Source organism: Serinus canaria, chromosome 7, assembly GCF_022539315.1.
Source record: "Serinus canaria isolate serCan28SL12 chromosome 7, serCan2020, whole genome shotgun sequence".
NCBI lineage: Eukaryota > Metazoa > Chordata > Aves > Passeriformes > Fringillidae > Serinus > Serinus canaria.
This window is the reverse complement of record NC_066321.1, coordinates 26,114,266-26,130,128: the sequence shown is the minus strand read 5'-3', so window position 1 is coordinate 26,130,128 and position 15,863 is coordinate 26,114,266. Positions and strand designations below refer to the sequence as shown.

Sequence of the window (15,863 nt, the reverse complement as noted above, 5' to 3'; positions counted from 1 at the left end):
AACAAATCCTAGTATGAGTGTAAAACCAGCTGTTAAACCAATGCAAAAATATAAAGACTGCTTCAGACAAACAGATATGAATTCCTAGCTTAGTCCAGGCTCAGCAAAACTATAGCTATTGACACAAGAAGGCTGCTGGTTGCTCTCTGCAATTGCAGCTGTGAAGTTCTACACCTCACATTAATGTTACCCTGTGCATGCATGTGTTGTTAAAGTAAGCAATGCTTTTCTGAAAAAAATTGGATTATACTCCAGTCAAGTGAGTTAAGTGTATTTGTTGGTCCTTTCTAATTTAAGAACGTACTAAAAGACATACAAATGTGTATGAAAAGAACAAAGAACAGTCCTCATCTTTCCAAACACAGACCTAGTGTCACTTCTAAAAGAAAAAAACTTGACAACAACTGAAGACTGTTACTGTCCCAGATCATTACAATTAAGGTGTTCCTTACCTTCTGTTAGAAGTAACCCATGGTGGATTCCGAGGGCTGCCTGTAACACTGTCTTTCCACTGAGGCCTGGAAGCCTTTCTGGAGTCACAGAGCAGGAACCAGCCTTCCAAACATAGACCAGGCCTCTCTCTTTGGCTCCTTCTGCCTCTTCTGAGCTACAAAGATTGGATGAAATTGGAACACAATCAGGATGAAGTTTTACATGGTTCAGTAATGCCTATGTAGGAAAGGCTTGGTAGTTCAAACATTAGCTTTACTTTCAAGCCATATTACTATTACCAAATTGTAAAGTAAATGCTATTTAAAAAGCGTCTTCTGTTTGAAACCATAAGTTTTTTTCTCATTTGTACTTGACCATGTACCAATTGCTCCCATTAATAGTCTGTTTAAAACATTACACCTGTAGGACCTCATCCTTTATACACTTTTATCTCTACCTCTAGAGATAAAAATGAGGTTTTGATTTGGAGTTTTTTCTTTTTTTGTAAATTCTTAATGAGTGTCTCAGATTCAAATGAGACAGCTATTCAAATCAGCTGAACCACGAAAAAACAAATATCCTGAAATAGTGTGCAATTATCAGGGCTTGCAGGAGTGACTGGAACTATGCAAACTTCAACCCACTGTGGTTTGAATGCTCAGTCAGCAACTTCTCCAACTCAGCACAAAGAAATTCCTCAGAATTTCCACTAGCCCATAGTTTTAACAATTTCCAGAATCCCTTAATTTAAATACAAAGAGCTATGTTAAGCATCAATATAGACTAGCTCAAATTAAGGCTAGACTTAAATTAAGAGTCACACTTAAGTTTCCTTAGAATTTAATATAGACTAGACTGTTATCTACCCAGAAACAAAAAAATACGTTTAGCTCCTAATTTGACAACAGCCTCACACTCCCTGCATAAATCAGCTCTTGCAGCTTGACATGAACTTGTGGAATTAAATATATTAAGATGGCAAGGGAAGCTTTGACAGAATTACAGTCTTTGTCTGGAAGAAAAGGCACAAAAAATAAAATGTACTCCAACCCTGTACCAAACCCATAAAAAAGCTATTCTGATACACCACACTGCAGGCAAACTCATGCAAGTAGCCCTATTCCTGCAGGCCATGGATTTGTTAAACTCAGTATTTTGTTAACTGTGGTGCACAGATTGAACATTTTTATACAATCTGCCTCTGAAACATTCAAGTTAAGGATAGCTAGGAAACCAAATTATCTCTCCTAGCTCCCATGTCCATCCCAAATACCTTTATTTTCTACAAAACAGAAAGAAAAAATTTAAAAGGTGACAGTCTAGAACTCTTCTAAAATTCAAGTAAATAGTCCATGAAGCAAACAGATTTAAAATGCAGAGTCCATGAGTCCACCTTGCATTTCAAACACATAGGAATTGTGTTCAGAATAGAAGTAAATTTAAAAGGAACCAATCAAGTAATATATACACAAAGAAAAAAACAAAAAGGTTTAAAAATATAATACCAATATAAGGGTATTTCATCTAAGATAAAAATACAGATTTTACACAGATGGGCAAAGCACTCCAAATAACACAAAATTATAATACTGAGAATTTTCATAAACATATTGTACATCAAATCAGTTCAACACCCCATATTTGTGCTTTTATCCTTTTAACAGGTCTTCAGAAAACAATGTAAAACAACTTTGGACAGTCACATAACAGGATTTGTGACAAAAACATCTGAGCTCTACCAAGTATCTCAGTGCAAGAAAAGTCTGCTGGAGGGCTACTGATCCAGAATTAAAATTCCCAGGTGCAGGTACCAGACAGGATGTACTGTTCACTTGGGAATGTTAGTTTCAAGTCTGTAGCCTATGGCTATGGCTCCAGAACTCACAACCATCAGCTTAAAAAGAAGTTGCTGTTGTAGCAACTTTAGTGTTCCAGACACAACTGAAGCTAAGATAATTATCTTCCCTTTAGTGGAAGTTTTAGTACAGATTACATAAAGAGTATGCTGATATCACTTAATTTTCCAGTATGATGATCAGCTGGTCTATTTCAGGGAACCTCAGTGGTTTCACCTAGCTGCTCATTCTCACCTTCTTTCCTGTGAGTCCATCTGTCAGTGGCAGCACTCCATCACCAGCAAATTGCTCCTCTTTCAAAAGGAACAATGTAATTTTCACAAACTGAAAAACATAAAACCAAGCTATTTAATCACAAATAACATAAAACAGTAACAACAAAACCCAAAAAACCTCCAAAGGCTTAGCTCCTGCATTCAATAAATAAACACTTCCACACTGCCAGGATGGTTCAAGTATTTATATTTAGTTCACTCACACTGAGTTGGCAGACAGAAGCCAAACAGCCAGACTCGTCCTAACTACTCAGCTCACAATGGGTCTATTGTAAGGACAGAATGAACAAAACCTCATTCAAACGCAGAAATTCACATCAATCTCTCTATACAATTCTCATTACATTACTCAAAAAACACCAAATTGAATTATTTTCAGTCATAAGACAGAATTCAATGCTCAGCTAAATTTAAGGTAAGTAGATGTGCATGAGCAGAAAATGATTAGGAGCTGAACTTGTCACTTAATTCCTGAACCAAATCACACATCACTATTCACAGGTGCAGTAGTGCCTGGGCAGAAATGCAGAAAGCAGAGTCCAAAACATTTCTTCATGCAAACTGGTAGCAGAGTGCCTATGGAGATAAAGACAACCATGGAAAGCAAGTGGAAAAAAGTGGCTACAATTTCATCCTTTCAGATTTTGTATTTTGCAAGTTCACCATCACACCTTTCCATCCTCATGAAAATAACTCTGTATTACTTGTATTGGAATAAAACAGCTACAGCTAATCTTTGTTTCGTATGAGCTGTTTGGCTTCTTTTAGAACTGTGATTTCTCTTGATCTGCTGCCTTATAATACTATATGAAGTATTACAAATTTTAGTTACATTAATGCATGTGTACAATCACATTTATTCAAAGTTTCACATATAAATGCTTTAGAGCTGTTGCTTTATTATAGTTGCTGTCTGCTATCCACTGTAACAAAACCAGAAAACAAATAAGTTAGTATAAGAATTAAGACCCAGAATAAGTCATCTGAAGCTCTTGTATACAGAAATATCTATGGCCAGTCATGAATACCAGAGACAAAATATATTCAGACCTGTAACTCTCATACAGAAGTTTCAGTGCACACGTGGAAACAGTAATCATCAAGTTGATAAATAATTAAAATAACTAACAAAACCTCCAACACTTTCATTGGAGTGCTCTGAATAATGAATTACCAAGGAGACTTTCACATATAGAAACAACACAGCATACAAACAATTCCAGTCCTTCAGATACAGGACCCTTAAAAGAGCGATTTGGAGTTGGCAAAGAACAGACCTCAAAAAGATAAAGATTTGATAACATGGTATTGTGATCAGTCACATGCACCCTGCTCTAAAACCCCCAAAACCAGAGCATACTTTCTAGGAACACAAAGACGCACTAGTTACCAGAAAGATGCTGCTTTCAAGACAGCCTCTCCTTCCTCAACTACAAAAGAAAAAAACCACTTACAATCGTAAAAGTTAACTTTTAAAATATTAACAAAGGAGTCTCACAAATATAAGGCAACTGTCATGTGATGCTTCAGTAGCAGAGGTGTTGATGAAACATCAAAGGAAAATGGAAGTGCATTTTGGAACTATGACTTCCTGATGTGTTCTTGCTCAGAGCAAGTAAATTCAGGATTTTCTTTAGCCTACTCAAAACCACATAACCCTACAATTCATTCTCTTGAAAATACTAGCACCCCTTCTTTGTGAAGGACTCTAGCTTCAAATAAAATGACTCAGTGGATCACTGAATCAAAGAGATGAACACTTTGATAGAGTAATTGAAGTACCAACAAATATACCATTTATATTGCATAGAGTTATTTGAGATTAAGGAACTGAGGCCTAAAATTCTTGACTTCTAGAATTTATGGACTTTTTTAAGGACTCAAAGAATTTTTTTTCATTTTCATGAGCCTCAACTGCAAAAAAAATGTATTGTAGTTGTCATGAAACCTGATTGTAACAAAATAAAGCTAAAGACAGGCATTTGATTAGCTATTTTGCATTATCTCCCTTCAAAGCCAAATTGAAAAACTATTTTCATAATTACTAAGTAAGAAAGCTGCAACGGTGGCAAATTAGAAACTAAGAGCATGATTTGATGACAGGGATAGATATTCTTTTCTTCACAGAAGCTCACACTTCAGGTTGCATTACCAAGCATTTATGCTTATAAGGGAAAACAAGAGTCAAACTGTCTTCTTTCCACAGATGAAACACATTTAAGGCATTTTGAAATAACTTTCAAGTTCAAATCAAGTTCTTATTCCCTCCTAGGACAGCAGAACATTATTCCCATTTCACAGCTGACACAAAATTCAAGTTGCTTTGTTTAGCTACAAACTAAGTAAAGTCACTGTAATAGAAGGTTTCTCCCTCCCAACAGAAACAGGTCATTTTCCTTGCTTACTCTCATATCTACATTGTTTCCTTTCCACTAAGATTACCTGAATTGTTATTAGATGTAGCATTCACGGAGGTGAACATCCAGGCACAAAACACCACTTGTGTATGGAAGCTCAGTGTGATACCAACACCTTCACTGCTCTGCCCATACTTTCACTGTTAAATTTTTCTTTCAATGCTGCAAGTGGAAAGCAGCAAGGAGTGCCAATTACGAAATGGATTTGGGCTACAGACAGATGGTCACTGGCATGACACTGATGTCACACTCTCCACTTCCAAAGTTAAAGGCTAATTCTCCAGAAATCAAACGCTACCACACTGTAACAACTGCCACAGTTGGGAATGAGGTGGAGCAAAGACTTCTCTAACTATCATGGACTGTGCTCTTTGCTGACCATTTTTAAGCAAGCACCAGAGATAGGAAGGTAACCTTACATTCACTGCTGAACAGCAACAGCTGGTATGCCCCTGACTTTGAGAAACACTAGAACTCCCATGAGCCTCATGTGCTTATTTACCTCCTACTCAATAAACAACTGCAAATATTTCTACAGCTTTCACACATGTTTACTTACATACTTCCAAACACATTTTTAATACATCTGTTGCATCACATTTAGCAATAACTTGCAGGACCAAGACTGCAAGTTTGTTATACAGAATTACCTACTCAGGTTCTGAAGAGGTGATCTCCAAGCTTCCTCATTCGAAACAGAGTTGTCAACATCATTTACTGCTGGCAACTGTGGCTTACATACAACGTGTGACTAGTTAAAGAAGCCCTTGTGTTTTGGTCAGCACTAACCACTGCTTTTAACATTGTGGGATTAAGATCTGCCCGGAACAAAACAAAACAACTGGCTGCTAAGATTGGGTAGAGCCTTTTGGATGAGGGCGAGGGCGCCAAGCTTTTAACGCCAGTTCCATTCTGCGATGGTAGCGAAATAAAGCAGTAAAGAAGCCGAGGGGGGGAAAAAAACCTAACGCAGGTGAAAATTATCTGCTACAGCACACAATTAAAAATTTTAAATTTACCACACTCTTAAAAGACAAAAAAAATCTGAACCTCCTTCTGCCCCTTTTTCTTTTGAAATGCCACCTTAATTTTGCACATTCTCATGTGCTTCCAGTCTGAAGACAGTTCACTCTGCAGAAACTGAAAATGGTAAGTACAGCTAGTTTACATAATCTGCTGCCCTAAACCAGCAGTGATTAACTACAAATCATTTACGACCACTCCGGTCGCTCTCTATTTTCGTTCTGGAAGAGGAGGCCTGTGACAGTGACAGGACACTGTGTCACCTGTACAGGATACCGCAGCCGCAGCAGTACCGTCACTCCATACACTCTAAAAGCTGAACTGCATTAACCCCCGAGCAAGCAAGGCACGCAAAAGGACAGGACTTTTAAACGCAAGTGGGAGGGGATGAAGGGCATGTCAGTTACACTTCGGGGTCTCTTTCCACCAAGAGGGAAGGGACCTTCAGACCCGACAGAAAAACACCTCGATATCTGTGCTGCACCAGCCCATCGCAGCGCAGTTAGAGTTGGCCACCCGGGGTCCGTCAGAGCTGCTCTTCGCCTCTCCCCAAGTCCCAGGGCGCAGCCGGGGGCAGCGCAGGGCCCGTCCCGTGTGTCTCCGGTGCCGCCGGGCGCTCCCGTCCCGCAGCGCAGGTGCGGCAGGCGGGGGGAGCGCGGCCGCCCTCAGGCGCGGCTCCCCCTTCCCGCGCGCAGCCCCGCGCGCAGCCCCGCGCGCAGCCCCGCGCGCAGCCCCGCGCGCAGCCCCGCGCGCAGCCCCGCGCGCAGCCCCGCGCGCAGCCCCGCGCGCAGCCCCGCGCGCAGCCCCGCGCGCAGCCCCGCACCTGTTGCCGCCGCGCCGCCCGCAGCCGCGCGCTGCCCGCAGCCCCTCGCGCCGCCCGGCTGACTCACGCGGGGGCGCGCGACGCGCAGGGGGCGGGGCCAGCGCCGCGCGAGCGCCAACGGGTCCCTGCCCGGGACAAAACAGGCAGAGAGCGGAGCGACACGTGGGTGTGCGTCGGGAAATATTCGAGGCGCAATTAAAAAGCCCCGGACCGGCCCGTGCGGATCGGTGACAGCGACAGCGCCCGCCCGACACCGCTGCTTTAGCGGGGAGAGGCCCTGCGCCACAGCTTCCCCTCGGAGCGGCCTGGTGTGCACAGCTGTGCTGCCACAGGTGCGTGTGCGTGTTTGTGCGAGTCATGCACACACGCCTATGCGTGCTTTTCCACCGGCACAGATTTCACAGAATACATTTAAATATGTACACATAAATAGAGCAATACCTGTATATATGCAATTTGTATATACATCTATGTGTGTGGATACACACATTCTATATATATATTTTTTTTTTTTTCCAATAACGACAATCAGCAACTATGAACATGCTTTCTTCATTTATCATCTCTGGCTATCTGGCAAAAGTTGGATTACTTCTCTTTGTGACAGTATTTCTCCTCTACTCCCTGCCATGCAAAGGCTGGGTGGTTGAGTTGCAGCAACACAAAGAAATTGTTCCTGCATTCCCAAGGCATTTTTGCTTTAAAGTAATAATTGTGCTCAAGGAAAAAGTATTATTCTTGGGCATCAAAACAGTGAAGCAAAGGGAAGATTCATGTGATACATTCAAATGAAAGCTGAAGGACCTAATGGGTCAGCATAAAAATTCCACAGGACAATGTCTGCTCCCTCTGCCCTTGTCATTTTCCATGTGTGGGTTGGGTGTTACTCCTAGGAAACTGCACAGTGAGTCCTGTTCATGCAGGACTATAAGAAGGGGATTTTTGGCCATCCACATCCAGGGTAAATCCACTGTGCATTCCCTGCTCTACAGTGGGCAGTTTGCTCTGGTTATTCTGACATACAGACAAAACCATCAGCTACAGCTCATTGCATCCTTGGACATGCAGTCCAGCAGGGACAGGTCCCCACGCTGATGTGAATGCCAAAGCAAGGACAGCCAATGCACAGCTCCTGCAGAAAGCACAGCTCAGCCACAGTGCTCAGCAAGCTCACCTGAGAGCCCAGAGGCTGAAGTCTGGAGCCTGGAGCTGCTGCAGGCAGGGAGGGAAGCCAAGGCCTGCTCCTGTGTGAAACCCATCCCTTCATTATCCAGCTTACTACACTGAGAGTTGCTTCACTGAAAGAACTGTGTACAAGCAGAAAGTTTGGATTTATTAATTCTCCATCTGCAGGGATGAAAAATGTTGGCTGTTTTTGGAGGGCACGTACCAAAGGAACTGAAATCAATGGAACTGCTCCAGAGGTGCATTTGGACTTTGAAGGAAAAACTGCAGAAATCACAAGACTCTTTGAGGCAGAGACCTCATGCGAATCATATGAGCTGATTTTACAGACACAGAGGGATGAGGAGGAGCAAGGAGAAAAAAAGAGATACAGTTTAATTTAAGCAGGACAACATGGGAGACACGCTGTGTGTCAGTGCTGTCAGACCAGGATGCAGCAGCTGCTGTTCAGAGAGAAGGGGCTCCCAACAAATCCAAGGCCTTCAGCACATGGAAGCAGTGAGTGCAGCAGAGGTAATTAATGTCATCTTGTGATACTTGTGCACTGAGATAGGGTAACCCTGGGTGCTTCCACTTGTGGGAGTGCAAACCTGCATTTGCTTCTAACCAGACAGCATCAAACTTTACAGCTTCAGGCTTGTGAAGCTGCTGAAAGAGGAATGTGTACCTTAGATGACAATAAATGTCTTTGATGAGAGGAGAAGGGAGAGGAGATTGCACTCCAGCATGTTCTATGCCAATGAGAGCTTATGAAGCAGGGAGGCAGCCAACAGCCTACAGTTCTGGAGGAGGCAGCATGCCACAGATTGCAAATCCTGTGTTGTCAAATTATAATCCATCCAATATAGCTGCTTGGGAGGGCTTGAAGCCTGCTTGCCATTCATTGCTACCCTTCTTATAGTTGAGCAGTGTACAGCACTGTAATGCTGTATGGGCCAAATTAACAGGCTGTGTAAATTATACAGTGGGGAGGAAGGAGGTGAGGGGTGAGGGATTAAGGGGAGAAAAATACCTAAATGTAAACTTCCTGAAATTTCACTTCTGCATTTGAGTTTTGGTCCCTGCCCTAGCAGGTTATTTAGAGATGAATATTTCAGGGTAAGGGGGAATAACATGCATGTAGCATGATGCTGGCAGAAGTACCCTCTGCAGTTCAGGGTGCTTTATCTTTGTCTTGAGTGGGTGCTGCCATTTACCTGCACAGGAACACACAGACAGCTGCTCCCCTTACAGCCAGTACTGGAGATCCATGACTGGAAGAGAGAGAGATGAAAATTATGTGTATTGCTCAAAGCCACTGCAGTCAAGGAGAAAGTAAAGAATCTCATCAGTAGAATGCAGTTTGACAGTGACACAGTTTGTCCCCTTTTCCCTTCCACTACATCTGTTAGATGTAACCAGAGCATCCCTTTCTCTACCCCCTCTGCAGCCCCTGCAGCTCCACACCCTCCAGAGCTGGAGGTACAGCACACAGGGACCTTGGAGTTACGCTGATTCTTTCCAGGAGCAGGATGTTGTGGAGGAGTTCAAATGGGTGAGGTGCAGCATCCACAGAGCCAGAAAGGAGATATTTTATCCAGTGGTTATTCCAGCCATTAATCAGTACTTAATTACTGAATGACCTGCTAGTAGCTTCTTGTTGTACCCAGCAATCTAAAACACATACCAATTTCTTCATGAAGCAGAGACAAGGCATCCTGTTTGGAGCTGCCACATCCTATGTACATCTAGAGAAGCTGTGTGAAGGATCCTGTGCTACTGTGTACAAGGGGATCAGCAGGTGAGTGTAGTATTGTCCACAAGGGTCCCAGGATGAGGGAAGAGACGAGAAAGTTGACTCCATGTATCAGAAAGCTTGATTTATTATTTTATGATAGATAATATAGTAAAACTATACTAAAAGAATAGAGGAAAGGATTTCATCAGAAGGCTGGCTAAGAATAGAAAAGGAATGAATAACAAAGTCTTGTCTCTGACCGAGACCGTCTGGACAGGTGATCTGTGATTGGCCCTTAATTGGAAACAGTCAGATGAGACCAATCACAGATTCCCCCTGTTGCATTCCACAGCGGCAGATAAGAATTGTTTACAGTTTGTTCCTGAGGCCTCTCAGTTTCTCAGGAGGGAAAAATCCTATAAGGAAAGGATTTTTCATAAAACATGTCGGTGACAGGTGAGCAATACTGCCTTCCCAGTGCTTGCTGAAACCACCTCCTATGGCAGGTAAAGGCAAATCAAAAGTCCCGTTTTGCCTTTAACATGATATTTGCAAAGCCTCATCCCAGTTTTTCAGGGAACTCCTCCACTGTAGCCATGGAGGCATCACAAAGACTCTTGGATTGTCTGGCTGAACCAGGGAAGGAGCAAAGGTTTTCCTTGAAGTGAGGGATCTCTGCATAGTTGAAAAATTGGGCATGAGGTCATGCTGCCATCACACAGGGACAGGAAAGCTGTGAGAAGGTGGAGTGGGGCCACTGCTCAAAGCCATGCTCCAGCAATACCTGGACAGCAGCACAGTTCTTCTTCATCCAGGTGGGCTGGCTCTCAGCTCACTGCTAATGTACACAGGATGGAGGAGGTTTGTAATTACCTTCCAAGCTTGGCCTGAGTGGGTCAGCAAGGCCCAGAAATTTTCTTTGGGTGTTTGCTTGGGAGACTGTAAGTGCTATCATGCCAAGCACTGAGAAGTTTCATGTGGCTTTCTTCTATGACCTGACAGGATCAACAGCCAGGTGGTGGCACTGAAAGTGATCAGGCTGGAGGCAGAGGAGGGAGTGCCCTTTACAGCCATTCGGGAAGGTAAGACATGGAGGAGCATCACTCTTGAAGAGCATTTGTTTTAACCTGGAAAAGCTCCACGATGTCTCCCTCAGTCCTTTCTTCTTATGTGCCAGCTGTCCTTCTCCCAGAATTCTCAGTTTCCTTATCCTCTCATGGAGGATGTCTTCATGCTGGGCTGGACAGGCATTCATAAGCCTGCTTGACTGAGGCTTCTATTTTCATCTGCTGTACAATCCCAGGAAGACCATAATCTGTTTTCTTCCATGCACAGAAATATGCAACTGTTGTGCCAGTCTGTTTTATGTAATTAGTGGAAGCTATCCATGTAGGATGATGGGGTTTTTTAAAACACATGAGGGGTTTTTTAATTTCTTACTGTGCTTGTGGAACTAGGGTTAATCTTGTGCCTGGGATGGAGAGTTGGGGACCAGATGTGCCAGCTTTCACAGAGCAATACCAGCACAGAAGGACTCTCATGGCAGTCAAATCAGAATAACGAGAGAGGTCGCTGAATGAACTCCAGGTTTATAACTGTAATTAAGACAAGAAAGTTTACAAAGTCCTTAGTCCAATTCTGTGTGAAAGCAGAGACACACCTAAAAATGCCTATTTAAAAAATGGCTCGTGTTACATTTCCTATACACTCATTTGCTGTGGTGCTTTTGCTCTGCATTTACACTTGTAGCCCACCAGTAAAATAAGCCTTGAAAGCTTTATCTGCATTGAACTAATGATGCACCAAAGATCAGCACCCCTTTAACATGCTCTACTGGACAGGCTGAGAGTCTTAACTTCATTCATTATGGGAGAAAACAAGGGTGAGCCTATGAAGGATCTGCTTTAAGGAGGTCTTTTGTGTGCTGCTGAGCTTTGCAGCATCTGACACCTCAAATTTACAATGTAAGTCAGTAGCAAAAACAAAGCACAAGATTTATTAAGGCAGCACATTCTCTGCTACCCTGGAGGAATGTGCTCCCCTGACAAAGAGAGGCTTCACCCCAGGAAGCCCCGCAGAGACAAAATGCGTTTAAAGCTCGGTTCTGGCAGTAGCACCTGACACCCCAGCAGGGGGTTGTAGAAGCAACAAAGTGAGGAGCAGTTCCCAGAAGCCTGATTGAGGCACAGGCGCTGAATCCTCCATTTTACTGTGCACCCTCTGTGCTGCCCCTCTGGAGCAATAACTCCGGTCATATGGAATTTCTGAGCTATCAGAGAGTCAGGTTTGCATGTTCTGTAGCAGATGGGCTCTAGCCAGAGTATTTTTAGTAGATTCATAGGCAAGTGTGAAGCATGTTTAAGGTCCATACTGCAATGCACTGGGAACATACTGGTGGTGGCTAAATGGACTAGTATCAGTAGCAGAGGCAGTTTGGCTGCAGCAACACCAAGCTCTGTGCAAGAACTGCTTTGCAATCCAGTAGTTGTGCTGAATCAGGCGTCCCTTACTGCTCAGTAGTCTCAGAAGTGACTGGGGCTTGGGCCACAGCTGTGTCATACAGTGTAACTCTGGCAGGAGGGCTTTTAGAGCCACGTGAGATTGTTATGATTGCAAAAGGCAAAGTGCTAATCCAGTCTACATTTGCTTTGCCTGCATGAAACTCTTCAAATATCTTTTTCATATTGTGTGAAAAACAAAAAAGCAGCTTTTAATTGTGACCAAAACTCTGCCTCCCACAGCTGTCCCATGTTCTGTATTGCGTGCTTCAGCTAATTCAGCTGAAACAAGATTGTATGCCCGTGCCTTATTTGAATGAAATTTGTAGCACTGTGTGGTCTGACAGCAAACTAATTTGGTTTTAATCAGCAGCAAAAAGTGGGTCTGGAACAGCTCTGAGGCTATTCTGCTATGTCAGAAGCAGAACTAAAATCTCAAGTCAGGGACATCTGCTTTTTTGGGGCTTTGGGTCTTCTCTTTGTGTAGTTTGTGTTCCCTGTCTGTGGACAGCTGGGGCAGATTATTCAGTTGTGCCAGTGACCTAGAGGCAAAGTAATCCCAGCTTCACCTCTTCCCCACATTCCTCCTCTGTACAGAGTTACTGTTATATTGTCTCACACCTAAGGTAGCAAATGATTAAGCTGTGCACCCAGAGAAGCTGAGTTTCTGCTGAGAAGCTCCTTTCATACATGTTCAGGCTGGAGCCTGCTCTAACATAGCAAACCCAATGCACAGCCAAAAGGCCCAGAAGGCTGCAGCTCTTGTCTTAGCATGAGTCAGTGCTCTGTGGTCCATATGGGGCCAGAGACTCTTCCAGGTGCTGCCCCCTGCATCACCACACCCTGGATGTGACAAGGCTTGGCAAAGGCACGTCAGGACCTAAGGACCAGGGACACAAGTTGCAATGATGCTTTTGATAGTCAGGCTGAAAGAAAAGTGTGCCTAAGTTTTATAAATACATACAAGTTACTGTTTACTTTGTAACTTCATTCTGCTGCATTCTGGCTCTGGGAGCTCCCAGGTCCTCCTTCTCAGCATTTACCTTGAGGAAATTACTTCTGCTTGACTGATAAGCTGACACATGGGAACTGTGAACTGCTCTTTCTGACAGAGGCAAGATCTCACCTCTGAGAGATGGATGGGCTCCTGCCAAGCCTGGAGCACTGATGCTTGCTTCTCTGCAGAGCTGTCCCATCCTCCTTCAGGCTCAGTAGCTGCCACTTCTTACAGAACTGCCAAGTCTGAACTATTACTCCCCATTTTTTAATTTTCACTGCCTTGTTTTGTGCACAATCTCCTTCCACTTCCAGCAGCAGTAAAGTTGACCTTCCTTTTGTGTTTTCCCAGCTTCTCTTCTCAAGTGTTTGAAACATGCCAACATTGTACTGCTTCATGACATTATCCAGACCAGGGAGACACTAACATTTGTCTTTGAGTACATGGTGAGTTGATGTTTTTCTAGGAAGTATTGGGAAGTATTGGGAAGTGGCTGCAGAATGAATTTACTGCTCTATGAGACATCTACAAAGAAACAAGTTGTAATTATGTTGTGCGATGATTGATTTTCCTTCTTGATCTCCTGCTTTCCAGCCACATAGCCTTACTCTTTTCTTTCTGCATATGTGACAGCTGTATGCAAAAATAATTCCATCTCTTGTGTCCACTGGGGTGACAGACATTATTTACCTCCATTTCTGCCTTGCCAACACAATAAAAGTAGTGTTTTTGAGCCACAGCAAGGATAGGAAATAATGATATGAGCTCACATCCCAGCTGGGGTCAGATTTGGCACTGACCCCAGTGGCTTACCATGACCAAGCTGTGGGTTGCTCTCATGGGGAGACCAGGATACCAATAAAATTCTCTACTTGAATCTCACTACTTCTCCTGCTTTTGCAGATAGTCAACCAAATGATAAAGAAAATACAGAGGCTACATCTCCTTATTGCAGCTTTAGGGTTAGATCTGCACAAGTATGAATTCTGTTAACCAGCAGCTTCAGGTCCCAAATGCTGGGTGAGATAACAGCTCAGCCAGGTCCCTGATGTGGCCCAGAACTTAAGCAGATGCTTGTGGGCTGCATCAGGCCAGATGTTCACCTAGGTGAAATAGGCAGCTTTGGAGCAGTTGCATATTTTTCCATTTACAGAAGAGGCATTGTTGGTAGAGGCATTTTACAGCAGAAGCTTTGCCTCAAGTTCTTCTCTTTTATTTAGCACACAGATCTAGCACAGTACATGGGCCAGCATCCTGGAGGACTCCATTGGTGCAATGTTATGGTGAGTTCCTTGTATCCCTTAAGGCATGAGGAAGAGTTATTTTCCACCATGTATGGTCACTATAAATGACTTACTAATATTTGTTACATATATGACAAAAATTTGGGAGAAAATCTACCTTTGATGACATAACAAGCTCCCTCTCAGTCTCCAAGCCTTTTTTCAGTTAGCCCCTCCTCCTGTTTTCTGAGCCTACAAGCAGGCATTCAACTTTTGAGAACAATGACATCTTGTGGCAAGGAAACCTATCTCTACACAAATTTTTGTCCTTTTATTGTTACAACGCATTATTCATCTCTCTAATTAAAAACTCTCACATCTCACTCTCTTCTCATTTGGAACTATCTTCATATTTGCAGTTATTTAAGTCCCTTTTGTTTCTCCCATACCTTTTGTGATTGACTGGATCTGGACACAGTCAAACATGTACCCTTACTTTATAGATTGATGGTATAACAGTCTCCTGCTCTCCTCTGTATGCATCTTCACATTTAATTAACTTTCAGGACTGCTGCTGCATGCTGGCTTAAGATTTCAGTGCAGATGTCCTCAGTGGATGCCTGGGCCCTTTTCCTGAGCAGCTTCAGTTAATTTATCTTACAGCTGTCAACAATAACTTTGTATCTTATCAAACTGCCTATTCATCTGGCTTTGTCAGATCTCTCTGAAGTTCCTCACTGTCACTTGTTATCACAACTAATCTAAATACTTCTGTCATCTTCAAATGTTGCCACATTGTTCACATCTATTTCCAGATAGTTGTTAAGCAACACCAATTCTAATGAAGTTTTTTGGGGCCTCAGATTTTCAACATCCTTAAAGCTCAGACAGATCTGAGATGCAGTGTAGTAGTTTTGGCACAGATCTCAAGGGTTCTGCTACCAGACATGCTCGTAAAGCACATGGAACACATGGCTGTAATGTGTACTCACTGGCATTTCTGTGAATAAACACTAGCCAGCTGCTCTGCTTTCCTGTCCTGAATACTCACTGTCAGCAGGAACTGAACTGCAAATTATTTACTGCTCCTTCAGGAGGGTCATCTAGCTTGCTTCATTTTTGCTGGCAAATGCAGTTTGTTTTTTCTGAGTGATTCCTATGGAATATAAGAGTGCAGAATGTTACAGGGACAATTTTCTGGTACAAAAATGACCTATGGGTGTCACTGTTTTTCCTCCTCTTTAGGTTAAACCTCTGGTGAAAAATATCTTTTCTCTGGTGAAGTCTTATTACTTTTGCTGTGTTTTGTTTCTGTCCACTGTCAAAGTTCATACCTTGTTTCAGCCCAACCTATTTTACCCCAGGCTTATTTAGACTACCTAGAGGGTGTGAGTTAGATCTTTATTTCTTGGCTTCC

General features: G+C 43.0%; 2 protein-coding genes across 9 annotated transcripts in view; one reads left to right on the top strand and one right to left on the bottom strand.

The window, feature by feature from the left end:
* Nucleotides 1-6,886, bottom strand: part of ALS2 (alsin Rho guanine nucleotide exchange factor ALS2) — a 37,076-nt gene extending 30,190 nt beyond the window's left edge. For 2 of the 4 annotated variants that reach the window (XM_030241599.2, XM_030241600.2), the window contains exons 1-3: nucleotides 6,827-6,886; nucleotides 2,523-2,612; nucleotides 453-607 (exon numbers count right to left, since the gene is read on the bottom strand). In XM_030241599.2, coding sequence (XP_030097459.2) covers nucleotides 453-607; nucleotides 2,523-2,542 — 175 coding nt within the window. In that variant the 5' untranslated portion in view covers nucleotides 2,543-2,612; nucleotides 6,827-6,886. Of the gene's footprint in view, nucleotides 1-452; nucleotides 608-2,522; nucleotides 2,613-6,468; nucleotides 6,531-6,826 lie in introns of those variants that run through there. The other 2 variants (XM_050976865.1, XM_050976864.1) reach the window with 2 other exon arrangements.
* A 1,412-nt stretch (nucleotides 6,887-8,298) lies between these two features.
* CDK15 (cyclin dependent kinase 15) overlaps nucleotides 8,299-15,863 on the top strand; it is a 37,329-nt gene continuing 29,764 nt past the window's right edge. For 2 of the 5 annotated variants that reach the window (XM_050976979.1, XM_050976978.1), the window contains exons 1-4: nucleotides 8,303-8,524; nucleotides 9,694-9,791; nucleotides 10,731-10,810; nucleotides 13,575-13,669. In XM_050976979.1, coding sequence (XP_050832936.1) covers nucleotides 8,405-8,524; nucleotides 9,694-9,791; nucleotides 10,731-10,810; nucleotides 13,575-13,669 — 393 coding nt within the window. In that variant the 5' untranslated portion in view covers nucleotides 8,303-8,404. Of the gene's footprint in view, nucleotides 8,525-9,693; nucleotides 9,792-10,730; nucleotides 10,811-13,574; nucleotides 13,670-14,443; nucleotides 14,507-15,863 lie in introns of all 5 variants that reach the window. The other 3 variants (XM_050976976.1, XM_030241835.2, XM_050976977.1) reach the window with 3 other exon arrangements.